Raw genomic sequence first — 19,283 nt, 5'->3', positions numbered from 1 at the left:
AAAGCTTTCAACATCGTTAACCCTTGATAACCATGGTGGTTTAACTTCTCGCTAATGAATGAAATGCTGCAGGTTAAATGGGTTTCAAATTTTCAGTATTGTACATTACTCAACCAGGGAAAATCTTTTCTGTTCACCTTTGTTAAAACTAAAAGTGTAATCAAACGTTGGTATTGAATCAGTGTCCCAAAAACATTTTCAAAATATAAACTGATAGACACTATGATTCGATTATTTCAGTGGTTCTCATTCATTTTCTTTCCACTCACATACCACTACTTAAATGTGAGTGGAAAGAAAAAGGTTGAGAACCACTGAAATTAACTAATGGCCAGGAGTTTCCCATCAACATTTGACTGGGTAATCTGGAATTATTATTTTTTGTAAAAGAAACATTATTTCATTGAAACAGCTGAAAATGGAGTGAATTTGTATACAAAACTATAAACAGACCAGCTTTCTAATCAATTATTAAATTTGCCCATAAATCAAACCAATTGCTTGGGCATGTGAGCAGAATAAGGCCATTTGGCCCATCAAAGCTGTTCCACCATTCAAATTATGCCAACGCCTCCTTCCTCAACCACATTCTCCTGCCTTTGACATTCAGATTTCATTACATTCGTGACATCACATACTACTCTGAGATTCTTTTTCCTGTGAGCCAGGGAGAATTACCATTTACTGGTATTACCAAAAAAATCTGTTCACCATGTCCATATGTAAACAAATAAAGATATGTAAACAAACTATGCAATAAAGGGAGAAAAAAGTAATGAAGTGTAAAAGCAAGTGTCCTTAAATAAGTTCCTGATTGAGTTTGTTGTGAGGAGTCTGATGGTGGAGGGGTAACAGCTATTCCTGAACCTGGTGGAATGAGTTTGTGGCTAATGAACTTCATTAGCTTCAAGTACTGAAAATTTGAAAACTCTTTAACCAACATTTCATTCATTAGTTAGAAATCAAATCACCATGGTTACCAAGGGTTTAAGATGCTGAAAGCTGTTCCATTAATAAAAATCTGGCAAATCATCATCCCATAAATAATTTATTTTTGAATATAATTCTTCAGATCACTGCTATAGATGTGACTTCTATTCTTATTCATGAAGCACCTAGCATCCTCTGCTTTAAAAATACTCAGTGACTTGGCCTCCATAGCTGTCTGTGGCAACCATTTCCACAGATACACCACCCTCTTGCTGAAGAAATTTCTCCTTCTCTCTGTTCTAAAGAGACATCCTTTTATTCTGGTCCTGAACTCCTACTACTGTAAACAACATCCCCACATCCACTGTATCCATCCATTTCAATATTCTTAGGTTTCAGTAACACACATCTACTTCATCCTTCTAACCTCCAGCAAATACAGACCTAGAACCTCATTCTTTAACACTCAGTATTATTTCTGGTATCATTCTTGTGTTTTGCCAATTGCTCTAATTCAGAAGTTATCATTACATTGGGATCCATCAGCGTGACTAGTTACTTTCAGGGTACTTCGGATTGCAACCTGCATCATTACTTCACATTTTCATATCACTGATGAACTTCCCATAGAGTTTTGCAATCAGTTTACATGCCAGATGCAGAGGGGTATTAATGTTATTGATCCAAACTGAAGCTCATGTGACTGTCTTTGTGCACACTAATAACATTAATTTTTGAAATATGCAAACAAAACTTTGAAGTTGTGATAGCAACAACAAAAAAAAAAATGTGGCTAGGACTCTGGCTAAACCTGAGCTGAGCTAGTAACGAAATGCAACTTCTCAGGAAATGTTGGGATAATACTGAGATACAAAATGCTCATACCCTCAAATATGTGCCTAAAGGCAATAAGGCATATGCTCACTTAAAGAATTTTTTTCCTGGAGGAAAGCAATCGTAAAGTTTCATGCTGGGGCCTAAAACCCAATTTGCAGATAAGAGGATCCCTGTGGTCTCCAACCACCTCTTCTATGCTGGGTTTCTAATTCTTTCATATATAGTATTTGGTGTAGACATCCTGGGTCATAACAAACACCATGAGCCAATGGGCCTGTCCCTGTGCTGCACTCCTTTTATACTCTGTATTTATCAAAATGGTGTTCATATGGTACTACGTATAAATAGAATTTTGTGAGGGTGAGAGAGCCATGATGAAAGATAATAATTTGCTGGGCAAGTTTGAGCTGACTGGAATTTCACCTGCTCCGAGGGGTGACTTTTGATATTTAAGCTTGTAATTTTAGCATTAGTTTAGTTATCCATGTCCTTGGTTTTGACACACTATTCTTTGTTTTATTTTTACCTTCTCTACATCATCCCGAGTAACACCTAAATATCCAACATCTCAACTAGATTGCTTGAGCCAACTCCCACTGTCCCTAGGCTTGCAGTTGGTACCATGCCACTTGCTGCTTGAATAAGCTGGTAATCATGCAAAATTCCCAATTGAGTTAGCTAAACCAACCACTCCCCCAAGTACATTTCCTGACACCTGCCTGTCATCAGTGTGCAGGGAAAGTTGCGAGTCCTGCTTTATCATTCTCTGATGGTGCACCTTTCTTTGGTTCACAGAAGATTTGTATGGAAACCTATGCTGACACCTTTTCCATATCCTTTTTGGGACTGCATCTCTTCTTTTTTCCCCCCCCACATAACCCCAGCCCACAGGATATAGATGAGAAGCCCATCATGTCCATGCCAACTATCAAATACTCATCTCCACATAAAAGTACACGGATTGACCTACTGAGTTTCTTCAGCATTGTGTTTTTACTTTATGAACTCACAACCCTTTTAATTATTTTTGGGACTAAAGGTATTTATTAGCACTAACACAGGAACAGCAATGGAAAATTCACCAAACAATGGTAAATTCAAAATAATATTTTTTTAAATTAAACTATCAATAAACATTACATTTCTTACTTATCTCTAAACTTTAAGTTTAACCCCACTATGAGTGTGTGTAATCTTTAAAAGTTCAGCATAATTTTAGTCTTGCTTGAAGGCCTTAAATTCTCAGTTCAGAAATAATGATAAAGCACTTTTAAACATCGTATCTTCAACTCTCTTTACTCATGAAGTGGCTATTTTCTTCCAGGATGAATTCACAAACCCAGACAAGTGGACATACACAAAAATAGACCGAGTATAAATCTGTCCTCTTTTTCAGAGAGAGCAAAATAGTCATCCTTATTTCGAAAGCCTCCACTGATTCAGTGTAATCTTTTCCCAGGAGTAACACACAACAGCACCAATTGTGGTTACTGCAACTCAACCCTGTCTTTCACAAGGTTTCAACTCCTGTGTCACAGGGGTTTGAACTTCTGTACTCTCCAAACTGAACTCTTCCAAAACTGAACTCAAAATGTTTGAATTTGGTAATATATTTTTCCAAATCATGTGATGGTTACATCATCACTGAATGAGTCCCAATTCTTGGAAACCAAATGACCATCTGTTTTATTTTTACCAAAATTCTGTTCCTTTTTCAAAACCAATCTTTATTGATAACAACCTCTAACCTCATCTCTGTTCAAGAGGCTTAAGTGGCTTTGATTTAAAATCAGATGGCTTCCTCAGCATTTCTTGAATAATTAAGACCCACATGAAAGCCATTAGCTCTGTCTCAAGACACATCGACTACGAGAATGAACACTTTTCTCAGAAAACAATGGTTTGTTAAAAATGAGGTGTGACCTGTTTGTGACCCAGTACCATCCCATAGCTAACTTGCTAAGAATACACATACAATATTTTAATTCTATAATTTACTTTAAGACATTTTTATAAAAGAAACATAGTTTATCAAAAGTTAACACAAATCCATTACATTTCATCCATGGCATTCAATGTCCCATTTAGGAGTGGTCAAGTGTGTAAAGCCAAACTCCCATTCCTATCCCGGGATACTGAATTAACAATTTAGAGGGATGCAAATGTGAAAGGGACTACGCTTTCACACTTGCAAGGAGCCATCCCCAAGTTTAGTACTGTTCTAACCTCTACTGGTGATGTCATGACATCAAGCTGTGATGGACCTGCTCTAAATCCTGATCAATGTATTATGATGTTGTATTTGAACAAAATTTATCATGCCTAATTATAACATAATTAAGCTTTATGTACAGAGCAGTATGAGTCCTTCAACTCCTGCTGTTGTGCTGTCTTATATAAACCTTTTATAAGGGACTGTGGGGAAAGTCCTAACAATAAATAGCAATAGCGGGCAATTATTAAACAGTGTAGGAAAGTTGGTAGCACTTTAGAGCACAATTTATATAGCGTGGGAAAATTTGTCGTGCTATAAGCACACAATTTTTATAGCGTGGGCAAAGTTGGTAGTATTCTTGCGTACAATTTATAAATACCGTGGGGGGGGAAAGCAATGGTGGATCTGCCCTCCCAGAATGCTATGTGGTAGAGAAAGGCCTGCAGGCACGGAGCATTCATGGAGGGGTTTTTCTGTCTCAAGGCATTCTGGGAAGTCAGGTCTGCCATTGCTTTTTCCCACGCTGTTTAAAAATCGTCCGCTATTGCTATTTATTGGTATCTATTTCTTTCCTCTCTCTCTCCCGCTTCAACTTTCCCATGGCAAAGTTATATGTTCATTTTAATCTTCCTTCACGCTCCTGCCCTCGCGCAAAATCTTGGCCCATTTCAATCCCACAATGCAATTGCCTGTTTCACACTTCCCTGATTGCAATGCCAGTGTCTGCAGATGCCAGGGATTGTACTAGTGTTTGAGGCCATCAATCCCCAGCATGAGATGATTTCATCTGACGCCAGTGTTGAGTTGATTTTGCTTTCACACTAGGCACTTTAAAGACCGATTGGTGGTTAATTTCTAGGATCACTTGCAAGTGTGAAAGGGGCTTGAGAGTATTAGAGCCAGATTTTCTGGTAGAGAGGGCCTTTTACAGAAAGTCAGGGATGCCACTGCAAATGCTGACCTCCTTGGGAACTCATTGCTGCAGTGAGAAATTTGTTTCATTAATACACAAAAATTGATGTAAGTCAGCTATCTTGCACCACAGTCAGTTGAAGATTTATTTTAATTTGACTGGTTTGCCAGTTTGGTTTGCTTTCTTGGAGTCTTTAAATCTGGGACATTTATTGATTTATCTGACCCAAAATGATGCCATTGCAGTGTTGCTCTCTCACTTTCTCTGTCAACTGCACACATTATCCATTAACTTTCTGAATTTTGTCCCTTTCTACCTTTTTGCTCCCTTCTCTTTCCCTTGTTTATATCACTGCTCTTCCCAGAAAAAAAATCCCACTTGAAATTCCTTTTAGATATCAATAAGCTAAACAAGATTGCACCTTTTGTTGGTGAGTTCACATTTATATATTATAAATTAGTTAAACCTTTGAAAAGGGCATTGGTTTTTTTCCCTCATAGTTTGAATGATAGCACAAGGAGCACCTACTTAAAATGAAAGTTGGGTGTTTAAGTGTGTTTATAAGATAGCATTTCCTCACATAAGCAGGAGAGGAAATTGGCTTCCCACAGACCAAAGCTTGTAATGGAGTCAAAATTTGAAGACAAAAAACTGAGGGATCTGTAATATTACGTGCGTATAGTTTCCCTGCCTAAGAAAGATATGCTAGTGGTGAAAGGATTGCAGTGGAGATTTGTTGAATAAATAATTTGAAACGTAGAATCTGGTTAAATCCCTGCAAGCCTGCAGCAGCCTGGCATGTTCTTCAGTAAATACCTGCCTCTCATGGCAGAATTTGCGTGTGGTGGTTAAAGGACTGGACTTGTGATCCAAGGGCAGTGGAGTAACTTGGACACCCCATTTCACAGCGGGCAAATGTAAATAAATCTGATAGAAATGTTGGTTTCAATAATAGAACCAGATTATTGTAAAGAAATCCAGCCGGTCCATTAGAAGCCTTCAGGTGAATAAACACTCCTTTCATGTGACCTTTTTGATGTCAAAACCCTATCTGTTTCCTGAAATAAAAAGCAGGATAAGTTGTCAGTTTGTGTAATTATCAGCAAAAGTACTTGACGGTGCTCTTGGCAATGTTTGTAAATGGCAAGTATTTATTAATAACCTGCTCAGCAATGCTCAACAAGCATGTTGCTAGCTCTGTTAGACTCCAGATGTCAATACAAGCTTTGGTCCAACAAGGACAACAAAACTAAACACTGCAGGTGAAGTGAATGCTCTTGGAGATCTTGGCTGGTTTCCAAACTGAGGGAGTGTTCACTTGGCCAAATCAAACTGACTCATTGTTGACAAATCCCAGTGAACCATTGGCTCTTGGTGATTTGTAGTGTGGCTTCAAGGAACCCTGAAGTTGGTCAGTAGAGGTTGGGTTAAAAAAAAACTCCCTGCTGGTTTGCACCTTGTGTAGCATGAAGATGATTGAAAGCCCGCCGATGTCACGGGTGTGAATCCAGCGATGCCCATAAGGCATCACCCCTGATCTGTGTGGGTTTCTTCCATAAGCTCCTGTTTCCTCCCACCCTCCAAAAAATGTATGGGGATGGTAGGTTGATTGGTGTATTTGGATGGCAGGAGATCATGCTCTGGAAAGACCTGTTTACTGTGCTGCCATTCAGAAAAAAATCAATGCAGAATTTCCATTCGTTACGAACTAACTGCACCCTCTCCCCCAACCCCGGTTCGACCTAACATAGGAGCAGCAATTTAAGATTCGCCAGACAGTGGTAAATTCAAAAATAATAGTTTTTATTAAACTATTAATTAAATAGCAGTTCTCACTTAACTCTAAACTTAACTCTAGGCTTAAACTCTGCGCAAATTTAATTGTATAAATATGTGTGTGTATTTAAATCCAGTTTAAACTTGAGTCTGAAAAGTTAGTTTTAAGGCTCAGTATTTTAAAGTCATGTTGAACTTGAAGGTCTATTAAATTATAGTTCAGAAGTGATTACAAAAATAGTTTAAATAGTTGTAGGCACCACAGCTCCCAGAAGGCTATGTGATGTTAGCGCGTGTCAGGGGCATGATTTGGGCTTTTAAAAGATTGCATGGGTTATGAAAAGTAAATCAGTTTGATTCACTCAAAAAAAAACGCCTTGTGTGGTTACTTCACTGAGTCCAGTGGCCATAATTTGTGATCCCGATGAGTCCAAAAACATATTTTTGGATAAACATAGACTTTGCAGACCTTGCTGTGAAGCTACCACCTTTCTGGACACCTGAGCCTGAACTGTGGTTCCAACAGGCTGAAGCGCAATTTCACCTTTGCAAAGTTGAGTTGGACACCACTCATTATTGCCATCGTCAGTGCCCTGGACCAGGATGTCACTAAGAGTGTCGGCGACTTCGTACGGGATCGACCACATACCAGCAAGTCTGATGTTTTGAAAGCACTTTTGTTACGGTATATGGTATGTCCCATAGGGAAAGAGCAGCCAATGGGGTTGGGAGTGTAAAGGTTAAAACATTGTGTTTTTGATTTATAGTTAATTTTATGACTATCCATTTAGGGAAAATTGTTGTTTGTAATGTTACCATAGTTACTATGACATCATATGTCATAATATCCGGGCGTATGGGGAGCTTGCTCTCATTCTTCAGAGAATCATGACAGCTCTCAAGATACTTTTCTTTGAATTTATCTTATTTCATCTTAATCATCTCTTGTTATTGTTTTATATCATTATGTCTTTCAATCTAGTCTAATGCTTTGTTTACTCATCTTTATGAAAATCTCAAAGCGAAGTTGTGCAAAATGTTTTATCAGCAAATTAGAGTCCACGCTGCTGAAGATCCAGCTGCGCTGGATGGGTCACGTCTCCAGAATGGAGGACCATCGCCTTCCCAAGATCGTATTATATGGCGAGCTCTCCACTGGCCACCGTGACAGAGGTGCACCAAAGAAAAGGTACAAGGACTGCCTAAAGAAATCTCTTGGTGCCTGCCACATTGACCACCGCCAGTGGGCTGATAACGCCTCAAACCGTGCATCTTGGCGCCTCACAGTTTGGCGGGCAGCAGCCTCCTTTGAAGAAGACCGCAGAGCCCACCTCACTGACAAAAGGCAAAGGAGGAAAAACCCAACACCCAACCCCAACCAACCAATTTTCCCTTGCAACCGCTGCAATCGTGTCTGCCTGTCCCGCATCGGACTGGTCAGCCACAAACGAGCCTGCAGCTGACGTGGACTTTTTACCCCCTCCATAAATCTTCGTCCGCGAAGCCAAGCCAAAGAATGCTTTGTTTACTCATCTTTATGAAAATCTCAAAGCGAAGTTGTGCAAAATGTTTTATCAGCAAATTAAAGCTACTTACTGTTGCAAATACAAAGTTTGATTCATTGGAAATAAAATAGTAATTCAGAATATCGTTGCTTATGTGAAGATGACATGTTTTGAAGTTGGGAAATACAAAATATTGGAAAGTGTCATCTATAGGGAGTCTGCGCCCTTTCAGAACCAATGGATGAAGTGCTATTCCTGGCATCTGGCGAAAGTCCCAATTTGCTATTTTAGCAGCTCTTTTTAGAGCAAATGCCAGATGGTATTAGGCTCATATTATCCAAGTGTTCATTTAAAGACCCAAGGGCTGAGGCAGCAGAGGCAGACATTCTATGGCTTGCTAAAAAGGACAAGAAGAAAAACAAGTCTGCACAATCAATCCCTACCCTCTTGACCCCACGTCTCCCTCTAGTGCTCTTAGCACATCACTCCCTACAAACAGACAACGCCCCAAAATGGGCAAGCAGCCTGTGGACACCTCGTCTTGGTGTTGTTATCACAGGCATTGGAGAGTAAATGCCCGCAAGTGCCTTCCTTGCTAGTTTGCAGGAAACGCCCAGATCAACTGCCAGTAAGGGCTGCAGTGGTTGGTGAAAAACCTGCAAGCCTACTGAATGTATGGGACCAATTGTCCCAGTGAAAATTTCTGGTGGATACAGATTCAGATGTTGGTGTATTTCCACTGTTAATGAGCAGTTAACAGTTTCAACATTCCAACCTTTGGGACCAGGAAGATGAATGTCAAGTTCAAGAATGATCTTTACACTTTGCTTGGTGCTGATTTTCTTCGGGCTCATTCATTCCTTGCTGACTTAAAAGGACTTCAGCTAATAGATGGAACTACTTTTCAGATCATTCCTCTGGCAGATGCTTATACCCCTGCTCTGTGCTTCCAAACATTAAGTAAATCAGTGGATGAATTCTCCAAGCTGTTGGAAGATTTCCCTGAGATTACTACTCTACAATTTGCTGCCTCCACTGCAAAGCATGGCATTATTCACTGCATTTGTACTAAGGGCCCGCCAATCCATGCTAAAGCATGTCCCATGTCTCCAGAGAAGCTGTGTTTTGCTAAGGAAGTATTTGCCAAGATGGAGGAACTAGGCATAATTTGTAGGTCCGCAAGCCCCTGGGTAGCCCCATTACATATGGTCCCAAAACACAATGGAGATTGGCGACTATGTGGAGATTACTGGCAGCTTAATGACGCCACCATTCCAGATCGTTATCTGATATCTCACATTCAGGATTTCTTGGCCAATTTGTATAGAGTGAAGATCTTCTCCAAAATAGACCTGGTGTGTGGCTATCACCAAGTATTGGTAGAGTCGGAAGACATTCCAAAAACTTCATTTACCTCAACGACATTTTAGTGGTCAGTGTGACCAAGGAAGGACATTTGGAACATCTTCATATACTTTTTATTCATCTTCAAGAATTTGGATTGACCATCAATCCAGATAAATGCATTTTTGGACAAGAAACAATTGATTTCTTGGGGCATAGGATTATTCCAGAAGGCATGACACTGCTGCCATCCAAAGTTGAGGCGACTACCAAATTCTCAAAACGTGCAACAGTTAAAAGCCTACAAAAATTCTTGGGAATGGTAAATTTTTACAGCTGGTTTCTTCTGGGAGCAGCTCATATCATGAAGCCTATTTTCAAAATACAGCCTGGGAATGCCGGAGCTATCCATTGGACTGAGGAGGGAAACAATGCTTTCTAAAAGATGAGAAAGAATTCCCACTCATGCCACTATGCTCAGCTATACAGTTTTAAATGCAGCCACTTGTCCTTTCTACAGACACTTCCAATATGGCCGTAGGAGGTGCACTTCATCAATATGTCAATGGGCAATGGAAACCATTAGCATTCTTCAGCCACCATCTTTGTGAAGCAGAGAAGAAATACAGTGCCTTTGACAAGAAGCTTTTGGCCATTTACTTGTCTATTCGACACTTACATTTTTTTTTGGAGGGCAGAGATTTTACTATGTACACCGACTGCAAGCCCTTAACACTTGCATTTTCCAAGGTCACAGAGCCCTGGTCAGCATCACAACAACAGCAATTATCATTCATTTCAGAATTTTCCACAAAAATACTATATATTTCCAAAAATGACAATGTTGTAGCTGATGCATTGTTCAATTCTGCAACACTCAAGCTTTTGTCTGTAGATCAAGGAATCGACTACACAGCTTTGGCCATGGCCCAAGAACATAACCATGAGACGAATGCTTATCAGACTGCAATCACAAACCTGCAATTGAAGGATGTCCAGTTTGTTCACTACTACTCTGTGATGTATCAATGGGACACCCATGCCCAGTAGTTCTAGCATCATGGAAACGTCAAGTATTTGACTCTACGCATAGTCACTCACATCCTCTATTAGATCAACCATTCGTATAGTTTCCAACAGGTTCGTGTGGCATGGTCTTAAAAAAGGTATTATACAAATGGCAAGGTCTTGCATTGCCTGCCAGAAAGCAAATGTTCAGCGGCATACTAAAGCACCACTGCAGTTACTTGGTGTTTTGCTCATGTCTACATGGACATTGTTGGTCTGCTTCCTGTTTAAAGGGTATACTGTTATCTCTTTACAGTATTAGGCAGGTTTACACCATGGCCGAGGCTGTGCTACTGCAGACACTTGTGCTCAGGCATTCCTCAGTTCCTGGGCATCTCGTTTTGATTCACCAGCACATGTTACTTTGGATAGAGGACCACAATTCACTGCCTTGCTGTATTCAACTTTGTCTTGCTTGCTTGGTGCAACAATTCATCATACAAGCGCCTATCATCCCCTGGAATGGTGGAAAGATTTCATCAACATCTCAAGTCACCCTTGATGGCTGAAGTGGGCTGATGAGCTGCCCTGGGTATAACTGGGCATTTGAACAACTCCAAAGGAGGACCTCCAAGCCTCATCTGCTGAACTCGTGTACGTTGCACCGTTGATGGTCCCAGGGGTGTTCATCCCTTACCATTCCAGCTCCAGCGATGATACTAAGGAACTGTTGATCAGGTTAAGAGAGACCTTAGAAAAATTTGACCCCTATGCCACCATCTTCACATGGAGAACACTCTTTTGTGCCCAAAGACCTCAAAAACTGTGAACGTGTGTCCGTCCATAAGGGAACACTTGGTCAACCTTTGCGGACGTCTTATGAAGGACTTTATAGGATACTCAGACAAACTTGGTCGACCTGTATTTTGGACATTGGAGGGAAGCCAAAGACTTTTGCTATTGATAGGCTTAAACCAGCTTTTGTGGACTTTTAAAAGGTGCGCTGATTATGAAGAGTAATTCAGTTTGATTCACTCAAAAAATGCTTTGCATGGCTATTTCATCATGTCCACTGATTCCAGTGGCCACAAGTAATGAAGCATTAATGAAATGTTTGTTAACACTGATTCAGTCCTTGGACTGTTCAAACTTACAAATCTTGTTGAGCAATTTTCTCAGTAAGAGATTTCTTCTTAAACTCTCACACTGGTGATCTTCAACTCCCCCTTAGCTTCTTGAAGGTTTCTTTCCTTGATGAGGCTGCAACCTTTATCTTCAAAAGAGCAGTCGAGAAGTGATCTCCCTTCTGAAATCCACTTAATTCTATAGTCCCCTTTTGTTAGGAGTCACATAACAGCACCTATTCTGGTTACTGTAATTCAGCCCTTTGCTTCACAAAGGTCCAATGCTGGTGTGTCCCACAGGGACTCTCCTCCCATTCTGGCTACTGTGATATAATACAGACCAGCTTATCCCTCTCTTTCTAGAGATTACTGTTTTACTCCTCTGTGCCTCAGGGTCTTCTCAACTCCTCCCGTCGCCTCTCTTCCCACGTGACCTGACATCACACAGCTTCAGTCCATTTTGCGAAACCTTTCATTCCAACATTTGATTTTGCGAAGTCTGCCATCTGTCACTCCGATGGATCTGGAGTTTGCAGCAGTGCCAGCACAAGGCTGAATGTATCTAATACAGTTCCCTTAAACCACACATTGTCTTGACATCTATGGTGATCCATTTTAATTCCATTATTGGCTTGTTTGCTATACTCAGCATTTTCAATCTAACATTTTCACAAGAGAAAGGAACAGAAGTAGGCCCTTGCTGTCTCTTAGTGCCATAGTGTTTGTCAAATGTAGTGTGTGTACTCCTCTAACCAAGCCAACTATATAATAGTTGGCATGGTTACAGGGGTATATAATTTTTTGTTAACTTCAAATATTATCAACACATCTGTTAAACCAGTGGTTCTCAACCTTTTTCATGCCACTCACATACCACTTTAAGTAATCCCTATGCCATCAGTGGTCTGAGATTAGTAAGATATTGATTAAGGTGGTATGTGTGGGAAGGTAAGGTTGAGAATCACTGCTGTAGACCCATTTGATACTGAAATATTTTGCTTGAGAAAAATTGTTATTGGCCCATTTCCTTTGGAGTTGAGAAACTGTGCACAATATGAGCCAATTAGATACCATTAAAACAGTGGTTTTCAAACTTTTTCTTTCAGCCACATATCACCTTAAGCAATCCCTTACTAATCACAGAGCCCCTTTGGCATAGGGAATACTTAAGATGGTATGTGAGTGGAAAGAAAAAGGTTGAGAGCCACTGCGTTAAACCATTGGACTAATTGCATTCATCTTGACTGTTTTGTCAGTTACCCTTTAACAAAAGGTTAGGCTGATCACTGATTGCAGTGTTTGCAGGACTCCGATAACATCCATATGTAGATACATTAATATTTTCATAATGTCACCATCAGCAGTTTTGGTCCTTTCAAAGTCGTGCCTCATTGCCAGCTTCAGAATCTTGTAATTCATATTGTAGTAGCATTGTGGGAGTACCTTCACCAAATGGTCTAGGATGACATGCTTTGTGGGCAATTGGAACTAGTGATATATGCTGAATTATTCAGAAGGCTCATATCCCATGAAAGAATGTGCAACAAATCTATTTTAAAAAAATCTGTTCTACTATCGATTAGATGTTTAAGTACTCTGAAGAATTGATCCATTGATCTTCCTATGTTTGTTTCTCCAAACAAGTTGCCAGTCTTTAGCTCCTGGATTACCCTTGCAAAAAGTTGAATTTGCATTTTGTATTTCTCAGAATATGAGATGTTTATAAGCCTGCCAAAACCAGAATTATTCATTTTGACATTACTGGATCAATTGGTGTCAAATGTTTTGCTGCAGTTATTGAAATAATGTTCGGATTGACTCATGTACGCAACACCAATAGTTGCTGATTTTTTTATTGATCAAACAACAATTGTTTTGACATGCTGCAGAAAAACTGGACTACACAAGGACAGTTATGAGGTAACTGTGGACTTTCCTCAAGCAGTCACCACAAAGCAATTTCTGTTCTATAATCCTGGTGCTTGACTGAAAGGATTAATAATAATTACATCTGTAAGAACTGAAGAATACAATTTTCATAAAGCCCTGACTGATTTCTTATAGTCATACATTTCCGTTCTTCCTCGTCTGCAGATATAAATCTACTGTAATTCAGATCATGAGTTAATATCAGTGGACAATCAATTCTGCAGACTATTTGAAGGCTACAATGGATACTAAAACAGATATTTTTTCCATACTTGTTCTATTTTCATTCATGGATGTAGGCATCCCTGATTAATCAAGCATACATTACTGGCTGATGATGACAAATCTCTTTTGAAACTATGCTTCGACATTTTGAACTTTCTCTTCAAGGACCTCTGAGTATCATTTGGATTCTCTGCAGCCTTTTATTTAGTTCCTAAGCTTGAACTTTTGCTGTGTATATATTTTTATCATTGAAAAATGAAGATGCTGTAATTCTGAAATGAAAACAAAAATGCTGGTCACCTCAGAGCCGATTAACCAACAAACAACCAACTCTTAGAGATATCGATGAAAACCATTGGAATTGTGCAGAGAACTCCACTGACAACGTTGGAAGTGCGAATCAAACCTAGAACACTTGAGATGTGAAATACTGTCTTGGGTAAACTTGTACATCTCACTTTGTTCGTTTTAGATTGGTCACAGTGTTCAAGCTACCGAAAGAAAATAGACACACACACCGAGAGCAATTCAGTTCATACAAGTCTTTATTACTAAATCTAAAGCTGAATTCACACTACAATATGCAAGCCCTTCCCAATTATACTTATCAATGCCTGGACTGGTCCCAACTGCCAAAGCGAGGCGACGACTGCACACTTGTAGTAGGTTGTCTGGGTGCAGGTAGCAGCTTCTCCACCTCCCCAGACCAGGACGTCAGTTTGGAATCTTGACGTTCTTCTTCTTGCTGAGAGATGTTGCCACCTCTTGGAGAGTCTCTCACTTCAGCAGTGGGACCATGGCTCATATCACCCCAAAAGTTGTTTACCTCAAATCCTATCTCTTTGAACAAGTGGTTTAATTATCTTCAAGGACTCCTGACAGTCTGCGACCAACAAATGTAAACTGCTCTGGGCCTCATAAGTGTAAATTAGATAATGTCTTCGTATTCAACTGCATCCTGGACCCCATGGTGGGTGTTTACTAAATATGCATCCTGGGCTCATGGTGGAATTTAGATTATGTCTGCTGATTCCAAACAGGTTCTCAGCCTTGCAGCTGCAGAAGTAAAAGACACAGTTTAAATCTTCCATTACAAATACCATTGTGCTTCTTAAAATTAAGACAGTATTATATTTTAAGCTTGCAACAAAGATGGTAAGAAAGCAATCATCTCATTAGTCCCGTTATGTGTTGGGAATTAACCTGAAACATCAACCCTGATATGCTGATCATGGCTGTTGCCTCTATTTTTCCCAGTAGTTCCAGCATCATCTTTTGATGATTTTGTAAAAATACTATTATTTTTAAAAGCTTGGATTATGGTAGGAATAGACATTTTGAACTTTATTATACCTACAGCATATGCACTTAAATGTTTTGGGTTTTTGTTCTCCACATTTCCCAATATACAAATTGTGGTTGCTTACTCGGTCATTTTTCATTACAGCCTTTGAAACCGATTGCTCACACTTTTAGCAATATTGCTGCTGAAGTTCAAAGCCAAATAAGATAATTCACCTTTGGTGCTTTCAAACAAATCATTTGTTTCATTGCTTTGCATCCAGCACTTATATCCTTATATGTCTATGTAACTGTTTTTTTAGGGGACTTGTGGATAATTTGAATTATGAGAACTAGCTAAATGCATAAAAATTGTAATTTCTTTTGTTGGAAGCAACAACATTGTTTGTTTTCAGAAACGAGAACTTTTTCATCTTGTGGCCTGAACTGTTGAGAGAAAAGCTTTAGTTTTTAATAACTGATTTGAAGACAGGAGTGTTTACAACTTGCCAAGATTAATTTCACTTTAATGTGTTACTCTTTAGTGGAACTTAACTACTAAATCTGCTCCATTTGTTTTACAGTTTGCAAAAATCTATCAATAACAAGAGTATTGACAGCAATGTTCTGTAGAATTTAAAGCTGTTTGTATTTTGGCCTGTAATATATTTTGACATCAAAATAGTTTGTTAAAATTCTGAAATATAAATAAAAATAACTTGATTTGGGAAGTTAACTTTGAATCAAGTATGGTCATTGTGGGTCATGTATTTAGAGGTTTTATATGAATATATACATTTCAGTTTGTACTTTGCTTACCTGAAACAGAAAATACTTCAACTTCTTCCTGAGAAGATCAACATCAGGTGGCAATTTCACAGCATAGGTAAGAAGAACTAAGTATATTTGCAGGCCATTTGTAAACTGCAAAATATCTTAAAAATTATGGACAATAAAGTTTGAGCTTTATTCAAAATAATTTTGTTTTCTGCAATCTGTATGATCTTAATTTGTGTAGGTAGTCAAATATTTTAGTCCATATTATAAATATTGAATTCTTGTGCCTGGTCTACATCAGAAGCAATTAGAATTTCAAAGCATTCTTTTGGTTTCCTTCTCACTAAAAAGCATAATATATCTTTGCCAAAACTTTTTATTTCTTGTTTCCATTTTAAACCTTATTTAAGTAACAGATATCCTTTATTTCATTCGGGAAAAAAAAATGCAATCTCTTGTTTCCCAAGTGCCTTGATTATGCTTTCTGAAGGCTTCATTTTGTGGCTCTCATTTTTGTTTTTGAGATTTTTCAGTTAAATTCAGTGGAATCTTTTTCCTGTTTTTATTTTAAATCAGCCTTGTAATTAACTGCTGAGTTTCTTGGAGGAATGACAGCTTGACAATAGATGTGACAAAAAGAATAATACTTGGAAGTAGTGGGTTAGGACTAAAGGGCAAAGGTTGTTTATTATATCAGGAAGACATCTGTGATTTGAGGATTTGCTTCGATATCAGGCAACAATTGATGTTAAGCTGAAAGAAAAAGTTAGGGGGGGGTGGTTCAGCTAAATGCAGGTGAGGGAGATGAGTTTTATTTTGGGTTTTAAAAAAGAAAAGAAACAAAATATTTATAGAGTCAGAATTCAAGAGGTCCAGTTCCATAGGCACAGTATTGGGCTGAATGGAGTAGAGGTGGGGCAGACACAAGAGAATGGAATTACACAAATCTGATTGCTTGCTTTCTTTTTATTCCATTATGACAGTTAAACATAAAGTCATTCCATCATTACACATGATTGAACTGGGTACCTTGGAAATAAACATGAATTCTAATTTTTAGGAGGAAATATTGAAAATTAGGATTTAAAATTTTCCTTTTGAACAACTTTATGATACAATTATTATAATAAGTTATTTCTTTTGTGTCTATGAAACCACATACACATTTGAAATGCCGATTTAAAAAAAAAAAAAAATTAAAAAAAATTTTTTTTAAAAGTGGGAAGTTGTTTCCTCTTGTCAAATTGATTGAAGGTCTGGAAATCACTTGTCCATTTATCAGAAACAAAATGTTTGCAGATATCAGAAATTGCTACAACTGGAAGGCAGGGCAGGTGATTTCTGTGCAGAAAGAAACATGATTTATGTTTCGGGTCGATGATTTTTCACCAGAATGCCAATCAAACCAGATCAGTGTTTCTCTCTACAGATGCTGCCTGATCTGAATATTTACAACATTTTCTTGTTACCTATTTGTTGTTTAATTCCATAGTAAGTACCTTGGTTGAGATTGTGGAAGCTGATCCCACTATTGATAGAATCTACACTGGCTTCTGTTTGTACTGTTGATTTTGTTACCTGTTTGGAGATGCTGTCTTGTATGAGATGTTGATCTATTATTTTTTAAATTATTGTAACACATCTGGAAGTGTTTGCAGAACTGTGACCAAGGTTCTGGCAGGTTGAGCAAGAACCTTGTGAAAAGAGTTGTTTGAAAGATCCATGCTCTTGAATGATTTTGGGGCAGAAAATGGAAAATTGGGCACCTCCAGATTGATTGGCATATAGAGTTTATGAAAAGCCAAGAAGATTGAAGCAGGTTTGCAGAATTGCAGGTTATTTGGGAAATTAATTTGATAGGTGAGATAAGGAATCTGTGTTCCAAGAAAGGTTGCCTCTAGGTTGAAAGTAGAACTATGTGACATAGTGTCAGTATTTTGGGGAGTAGATTTAAGGTGAAATGAGGAGGAAATGCTTTTTCCAGAGAATAGTGAATCTGTGGCATTATCTGCTTAAAGAAGTAGTAGAGCTGCCTCATTTAATGTACTTAGAAATAGTTAGATTTTTGCATTGTAGGTGAAATAAGGGTTGTGGGGAAAAGGCAGGTAGGTAAAACTGAGTCCATGGCCAGATCAAGCTTGATCTTATTAAATGACAGATTGCACCAGGGTGTAAAAATAGGAGGAGGCAGAGCAAAGGACAGTAAATGTATTAATTGTTAAAATTGGTCTAGATCTTTCAGTTAAGAACAGCGACATAGCAGTGCAGAGGTTTGGGATTCCTTGGCAAAGTGAGAAGCCCTGAATTTTGGTAGAACTGATCGAAGCTGCTAGGTTCAGTATGCTCTGCTCATTAAACTTGGAGAATCCAACCAAAGAGTGCATGTAGATTAATGAACCTGTGCCAAGTGCAGATTCACCAAGACCATTCGGTTCAATCAAAAGCTACTTCCCTCTTTTTGCAGAGATGATCTGGAGGAAGATGCATTTTTCTCACTAATTCCTGAGTGCTTAAGCAAACTCTGTTGCACAGAGGCTTACAAATCCAGCTGTAAATCTGAAGTTAAAGCTGGAATCTTTTTGCCTCGATTAAATTGGGTCCAATGTGATGGCTGGGTGGAAAGGTGCAAGGAGAACGGGAAAGACCAGAGGAGCCTTTCAGCTGAATTAATCTTACTGCAAGAACTATGGTAACTTAATATTGTGGGTTAATATTAATCTATTAATTTGTAATAAATACTGAGGATATTTTGAAAGTTAATGTAGGTATTTTGTGCTAAAATGCGTAAATTATAATTGCAAAGTTTAATTTTCACTTTATAAAATTTAGGCTCAATTTTGAAGAAACTTCTACACACTGGAAATTCTATTAAGGTAAGACATTTATTTTGTTTGAGACTGTTTGCTTTTGTGTTTGTTTATATCTCCTATTTTATGCTTCTTTTAGCTTAATATTATTGGTAGGTTAAGCATCTGAATCTTTAGGCTATATTGCAATGACAGTTAAGAAGTTTGTAAGAGAGCTGCATTATACAGTAGTTGCTCTGTTTTGAGGATACCTCTGAAAAATGTTCTTAGCTGAAATGCTTGTCCTTGTGACAGAATCCCAACATCATTAGGAATGTGTGCTTGACAGTTATGCTGAATATGCTTTAGAGCATAATTGATTTATTTTGAGCCTATGTTTGTATAGAAACAATATGCTGTATTGCTGTTAACCTCAGTGTCACTAGTCGTTGGATACGTAATGCAAAATTCCGACATTTATGTGTAAACTATTCATCATTTAATGTTGAAGTTCAGTTGCTGAATACAAATTACAATAAGTCACCTGCAGAGGTGATCTGATGCAACATGGCAGGTGAATTTGAATGTAGAAAAGAATGGTGGTGAACACCAAGATAAATCTAAAATAACTAA

The 19,283-nt window shown here is 38.5% G+C and overlaps 1 protein-coding gene across 7 annotated transcripts in view; it reads left to right on the top strand.

Moving 5' to 3' along the window:
- Positions 1 to 19,283, top strand: part of ralgapa2 (Ral GTPase activating protein catalytic subunit alpha 2) — a 521,318-nt gene that overhangs the window by 69,211 nt on the left and 432,824 nt on the right. For all 7 annotated transcript variants that reach the window (XR_011355999.1, XR_011356000.1, XM_069932375.1 and 4 more), the window contains exons 4-5: positions 15,916 to 15,973; positions 18,694 to 18,737. Coding sequence is in view for 5 of the 7 variants with exons in the window: in XM_069932375.1 (XP_069788476.1) it covers positions 15,916 to 15,973; positions 18,694 to 18,737 (102 nt within the window). In the remaining 2 variants the exon portion in view is untranslated. The remainder of the gene's footprint in view (positions 1 to 15,915; positions 15,974 to 18,693; positions 18,738 to 19,283) is intronic.

This window comes from Narcine bancroftii, chromosome 4 (assembly GCF_036971445.1).
Source record: "Narcine bancroftii isolate sNarBan1 chromosome 4, sNarBan1.hap1, whole genome shotgun sequence".
Taxonomy (NCBI): Eukaryota; Metazoa; Chordata; class Chondrichthyes; order Torpediniformes; family Narcinidae; genus Narcine; species Narcine bancroftii.
Note: the sequence above shows the minus strand (reverse complement) of the source record. Positions and strands in the feature narration are given on the sequence as shown.